General features: G+C 36.8%; 1 protein-coding gene and 1 pseudogene across 1 annotated transcript; one reads left to right on the top strand and one right to left on the bottom strand.

Moving 5' to 3' along the window:
- The first annotated feature begins 289 nt into the window (after nt 1-289).
- Nucleotides 290-992, top strand: LOC117028752 (adrenodoxin-like). Its single transcript, XM_033117640.1, has one exon. The coding sequence runs from the start codon at nt 290-292 to the stop codon at nt 863-865; it is 576 nt and encodes a 191-aa protein (XP_032973531.1). The 3' UTR covers nt 866-992.
- Nucleotides 993-5,651: 4,659 nt separating this feature from the next.
- Nucleotides 5,652-6,341, bottom strand: LOC117028751 (ubiquitin-conjugating enzyme E2 S-like; annotated as a pseudogene).
- Nucleotides 6,342-7,014: the final 673 nt, after the last annotated feature.

The following is a 7,014-nucleotide window of genomic DNA, read 5'->3' as shown; positions in this document are numbered from 1 at the left end:
GCATCTTTATGTCCATATAAAAATAACTCATTTTGGATCTTTCAGGATAAATTAATCCTAAAATTGTTGCTAAGTTAACTAATTATAACTAGTATATGTTTATTTGCCTGAATTTACTATATCATTTTGGCAAAATTTATATTGAACTACTCATTCCAAACATAATCTCATAGGATTCTTTTCTTCTTGAGGTTACTTCTGGAACATACTAGTAAAACTGTAGTGTGGATTGACAGTTTTGTAGGCACATCAAAAGACCCAGCAGGAGGACTTCGGATCTCAGCCTGCCATGACCTTTGCCGTGGCCCACGGGCGTCAGGCGGCGGCGCAGCTGTCCGCCAGCACTCGGGAGCCTCTCGCGGCCGCTGCTGTGCGGCCTGCGTCGCATCCGGTGCTTACCACACTATGGGCTATGGCCGCCGCTGGGGGCGCCCTGTTCCTGAGCGCCTCCTCCGTGGCCGCCGCTGGGGGGCGCCTTGTTCCTGAGCAGAGCGGCTCAAAAGATAAAATAACAGTCCACTTTTTAAACCGTGACGGTGAAATATTAACAACCAAAGGAAAAGTCGGTGACTCTCTGCTAGATGTTGTGGTTGAAAATAATCTAGATATTGATGCTTTTGGTGCATGTGAGGGAACCTTGGCTTGTTCTACTTGTCACCTTATCTTTGAAAAGCACATATATGAGAAGTTAGACGCAATCACTGATGAGGAGAATGACATGCTTGATCTGGCTTATGGGCTAACAGACAGATCCCGGTTGGGCTGCCAAATCTGCTTGACTAAATCTATGGACAATATGACTGTTCAAGTACCGGATGCCATGGCCGATGCCAGACAATCCATTGATATGGGCAAGAACTCCTAAGCTAGAATAAATAGGAATATTTTCACAAAAATTTACCCATTTTTATAATTACTATTTCTTAATGTAATTGAGAACATGGATGAATGGGTTTACTATATGACTAGCTTTACTATTTTAATTCACCCTGTATAACTGCCAAATTTTGTAGGTCTGAAAGTATGCAATCTTTATTTTGGTTAAATTATAAAAAGCAAATCAAGTATTAGAAAATAGTTAATGTGATAAAATGTTACAATTTTAGCAAAATGTTTTCACATAAATCTTATGTCTACTTGCCTATAAAGTAGGTTTAAAAAGGTATTATTATGCCTTTTAGATGTGGGTGAAGGCAGAGATCCAGAATGGTTTGTCTACGACCATACAGTGAATTATAAAATCTGTACTAGAACCCACATCTTATTACCACAAATTATATGTTCAGATCGAAATTCGAGAAATTATGAATATCTTATTTAGTAGTAATAAATGTGAATGTGTATGGAAAATAATTGCTTTGTGAACTGCTTAATTTCAAAGACAGTTATTACCTTATAAGTAAATATTTCAAAATTTTAACTGAGTGAAAAATATAAGTCTGAGCACAGTCAATACAACGCTGTCAAAGAAGTTTGGTCTCAGTTCTGACTAAACTGGAGAAATAAACTAAAAATTAGATGTCTTATTCTTTTCTATCCTAAGCAGAATGGTCTGTATTTGTAATCTTTCAAAAATAATGCTGATCTCTAAATCTCTGCCTGTAATAGAATGGAAATCTCATGGATTAGTTTTTCTCACACTGCACAGCTGGGCAGGGGTGCCAGCCCCTCCACGAGGACAGAGCAGCTCAGCTCAGCAACGTGCATAATCCCAGAAACAAGGGATTGGCTCGAGTAGCACAATGACCAATTATGTGTGGCAAACATTTGTATCTTTATCTTTACTATGAATAAACTGGGAAATAATAATAAAAAAAAAAAGACCCAGCAGAATGAACTTTTGGCCTAAATACCTCATGTTATTCATTTAAATATTTAGGAAAGGATTGGCCACTTCTAGATGTAATTCATCCAAGGGTTTACAATTTGTTGGCTTGGGCTGGGGAATACGTATGCAAGGAAAATTTTAGTATATTTTATTTAGTATGTAATTCAATTTGATTAAAATAACATTTATTAAGCTAACTCTGTGCTTAGAGATCTGTACTTCAGTTATATAATTGGAGTTTTAACAATAATACAAGAAAGTTATATAACTGACAGCAAAGAACACAGTGGCTCATATTTTCAAGCTGGGATCATCTTTGTACTTCAAGCATTTTGGTCAGTCTTGGTACATATCTCACACTCTACAATATTTTTTAATTTAATGAAATCTGAAAAGAATAACAGAGGTACAAATTCTTATGGTCAAAGCATAGTCTTTAGTCCTCTGATATTTACAGATATTAGTGTTCTTAAGTCCTAATAGTCTCTGCCTAAAATTGCTTTTTTCCCTAATAAGAGAAAATATTGGCCTAAAATAATGGATTTATATTTTAAATCTAGATATATTATCAAAATATATTAAAACTCAAGGAAAAATTATTAGGTTGGATTTTTTTAAATCCCACACGATCACATATGAAAAATCTCTAAGAGAAATTTCCAGAGAATTTGCTTACTATGGAAGTATATAAAAAATCACTTTATGTAGCTTTAAGATAAATATAACTGTAGCTATTGGTTTAATAACCTAAAAGAATCTGGCTCCTCTTGGCCAATATTTGATATGAATATCAACTATATACCAGTGAGACAAAAATTTTGCAAATTTATATCTTTAGCTCCCAACCTTCCTCTGTAGTTCAATTTTTCCAATTGCCTACCTAACATTCCTATGTGATATCTGAAAAAAAGTGTTCATATGTTATACACAACATGTGTAAAGGAGAACTCTGAATTCTCTGTTCATCCACACCCGATCTCAGAAATTGACTTTAAGTATTCATCCAGTAGCATCAGCAAAAATAAAGAATCATTCTTCATTCCTCACTTTCTTTCATTCTTCACAGCAAGTCCAGGTTATTTCACTTTCATAACATATTCCAAATATCTCCTTTCTACTCCATCTCCCTAGCTCCCACCCCAGTTCAAAGCCACCATCATCTCTCAGTGTATCTCTTCCATACACTCCTTAGTGGGCTCCCTGCTTCCATATTTGGTTCTCTAAAACCTATTCTCATCAAAAAAGCCAAAATTGTTTTTAAAAGTTAATTGATTTACAATTATTATTTGAATGAGTGCTATTTGGTCAGTTCTACCATAACAAAATTCATTTATTGAAAATATTTATTGAGCAACTATCATTATGCTATCCAGTTCTAGGCACTGAAAGTATAGTAAAAAAGAAAACACAGTTTTTTAGTGTCTGCCCTCATTAAGGTCACATTTAAATAGGAAAGACAAATATTGAATCATCAATTTCAAATTCAGTGCAATATAAAGGAGAACTCATAGGTGGTGCCATGGGTGATAAAAGAAAAAGTAGTGATGGGGTAGGAGAATTATGCTAGTTAGCAGATTTAGTTTAACAATATATTATACTACACCTTCGGTCAAGTGTAGAGGTTTTCTAGGGAATGAGGAATAAAAGCATCTTAGTTGTAGAGCATAGCATGGTAAAAGCCTTGTAGTGAGAAAGACCTTACTATTTGAGAAATTGAAAGAAGTCTACTAGGTCTGAGTTGGGGCAAACTTTAAAAAACAAAAAAAATGCTTTTGCTTTTGTTTTGTTACAGAATTTTGTTGAGTTCAGACTTTGTTATTATAAATTGGGACTTGAAAGATGAAAGCAAGTTCTAAAGAAAATTTGTGTAATTCTAAAGCTATTGTCAATGAAATTCACATAAAGCACAGAATGCCAGTTCACTACTACTTCAAAGGGACACCTTTTGCTTATTTAGAATTTTGACCTCCATCAGTTACACCGGCTCCAAGCAAGGTCAGCCCCTCCTGCTCAGTGCCACCAGCCTCAGGTTTAATTTTGATAATATTCATCACATAGACAAAAATCAATAGTCCTAGGTATTGTAATATAGAGTAAAGTGAATGTGATTTGATTTAAATATTAAAACAGGAAGTATTTTCGTCTACTTTTATGATCAAAGCAAAACATTTTTTTTGCTTGATTGCATATTGCAAAGGTATTATTAAGACTGGGTATTCTTGTAGATATGATGAGGAAAAAAACTAGTTGATTCAAAATGTTAGCTTGTTTCAGCCATAGGCCAATTTTTTTAAAAGTAAGATTTCAAAGACATGGACAGAATGAGATCTAAAATGTAGGTGGAGAAAGAATTGACCTTAAATGCAGGAGGGACACTTCATCTCCTGACATAAAAAGAAAGGAGTTGAGGAAAAATGAATTGAAATATGTTTGAAAGTTTGTGAGAGATCTGAAGTGAAATCAAATGTGATGTTCTCAATTTTACTGATACATCTTTGAGAAAGATGATAAAACTTTGAGAAAGTAAAAGAACTCACGAGTAGTACTTAGTGACCTGCCTAGCTGAGCTACCAAAAGTTTTGCTCTACAAGGCATTAATTTGTATTGTTGTGTTATTTTTTTCAAGACTAGGCCATGGTTTTAAAAAAGAGCACATTATTCTTGGTCAGACTTATCTAGAATAACAAAGATTTTGCAATAAAATGTATTCCCTTTTTTTCTCTTTGTTTGTTATGGCATAATAGATTGGCAACTCCTCTCTTTACTTCTCTATAATACTTTGAAAGTACCACAAGTCAATGGAGAAAAGGAAACACATACTATTCAGATCTTTAAAAGGCTTTCAACAAAGATTTTAGTGGTTGTTGACTCTAGAATATTGTTTAATCCTGCCTAAGTGCTTTCTTATTTATACAATCTTTAGTTTATAAAAGAAAATGCCTGGTTTTATAAGAGGTCAGTTACATTTGGGTTGTTTTTTTGTTTTTCTTTTTTAAATCCTGGTGGATGGAGTTGGTCAGGAAGAAATTTCCCTGTTTGTGTTGGACTAAATTAGTCAAATATTGTACTAATTTGCACAATTCCAGACCAGTTGGGCAGAGCATAGCAAGTAACTGATTCTCCTTCCTCCTTCCTGGAACAATGCAAATCACTGCCCTGGAATCAGGCAAATGACTACTGCTTTCCTAGACAATTGATTCTGTCCCTGGCTTGGAATATCAATCTAACCTTAGAGATAAGATGTATAAACATAGAAGGAAACATAGAGATTATATATTGTATAATGGCCATATTCTAAAGTAAACATGAGGCCAGGTCAAAGAGTTTTAGTTTGCTTTTGTCCACTCTCTTACTTGACCTTATATATCCCAACACTGAGTTTTTACTAAGTGCCAAAGATTGTCCTAAGCACTTCATCAATAAGACATTTAATCCTCATAAAAACTCTGCATGATTGGTACTATTTTCCTCATTTTGCAGATGAGAAAATTAGTTTCCAAGAGGTTTCAACATGACCAATATTAATCAGTTTGTAAATGAAAGAGCTGTTAAAAAGAAACCACAGACCCAAAATGCATGTGTGCTAAAATACCCATGATACCAAACCTAGATTTAATCCTGATTTAATTGCAGTTTCAACCTCTTGCCGAAAAATCATCTTAACCAACCAGTCTGAGACTTTCTGGTCAACAACAATGAGGTTATCTGTCATGTAGGCCCTCTCCATTCCCATGGGAAGAAGAAGCAATCTGCATGATAAAGCACTTGCCTTGCTGATCCCTTCCACCCAAAAGAAGATGCCCTGCTCTAAAAATAATCTTTTCTATTCTTTTGCTAATATATCCCCAATTCTCTCTTCTTTGAAAACCTTCCATGTTTTATAATCACTCCAAGCACCCTTGTCTGTGATTTTCTTGGCCCCCAGCTTCTTACCGCACTGGCCAGCATGCTTCTTGGCCATGGTGCCCTCAGCTCCTCCCTGGTACCCAGGGGCCCCGGGATGGGTGGAGGAGACCACAGCCACACTGGCCCCAGTGAATGTGTCTGTTCAGGCAGGCCAGGGCAGGAGACTCCCAGCAGTTCTCCAAGAGCAGGTGATTCACCTCTTTGAGGGAAAACTGGGGGTTAGGCGGGATCAGCACCTGCTGGTCAGCAACATGTGCCACATGCCCAGCTCAGCTGTCCAGTCCCACTCAAGCACATTGGCACCGATCTCACCACTGGTGCCCACATCTGGATGGAAGATCTTGGTCAGGAAGTACATCTTGGGCGGGGACGCGGGAAAGTCTTTTCCCAGCAGGAGTTTCATGCCCAACTGGCCTCTGGCATCTGGGGTCCCCTCAGGGCCCTCAGTGGTGACCTGCAGATCAGTGAGATCCCCCTCTTTGGGAACCTCATTGATGTTCCCCTCATTGGGAAGGACCTTGATGCCAGTGGGTGGGTCAGCAGTCAGCATCATGACTTCTTTGTACACCAGGCAGGTGGCCCGTGGGGTGGGGGACAGGTTCTCCATGTTGAATTGAATAGTTGACATTTGAAAAAGACTTGAAACTGATGAAGGTGTGAGCCTTAAAAATTTATGGGAGGAGAACATTCTGTGAAGAGAAAACAAGAAGTGAAAAGGTCTTGAAGCATGTACATCATACTATAATTTTTTAGGATTCCTCTTCACTTCGTGAAAGGAAGAGAAGAAATTCCGGCACTTCTAGGTTCTAGGTTTGTAATAAAGGAGGCTGGTTTTATTTTTATTTACTTATTTACTTTAATTAAAGTTTATTGGGGTAACAATTGTTAGTAAAGTTACATAGATTTCAGGTGTACAATTCTGTAATACATCACCTATATATCACATTGTGTGTTCACCACCCAGAGTCAGTTCTCCTTCCATCACCATATATTTGATCCCCTTTACCCTCATCTACCACTACCCTCCCCCCTTACCCTCTGGTAACCACTAAACTATTGTCTGTGTCTATGAATTTTTGTTTCTCATTTGTTTCTCTTGTTCTTTTGTTGTTTTCGGTTTATATACCACATATCAATGACAGTAATAAAAGAGGTTAGTTTTAATATAAGTTGTTAACATTTTATCTAAGGAGTGTCTTAAAACACATGAACATACTTCTTTATAATTCCATAGCTTAGCTTAGTGGGGAAGGATAGGAAAGGTAGAATACAGAAGGGCA

The sequence above is a fragment of the Rhinolophus ferrumequinum genome, chromosome 10 (genome assembly GCF_004115265.2).
Source record: "Rhinolophus ferrumequinum isolate MPI-CBG mRhiFer1 chromosome 10, mRhiFer1_v1.p, whole genome shotgun sequence".
Classification (NCBI taxonomy): domain Eukaryota; kingdom Metazoa; phylum Chordata; class Mammalia; order Chiroptera; family Rhinolophidae; genus Rhinolophus; species Rhinolophus ferrumequinum.
Note: the sequence above shows the minus strand (reverse complement) of the source record. Positions and strands in the feature narration are given on the sequence as shown.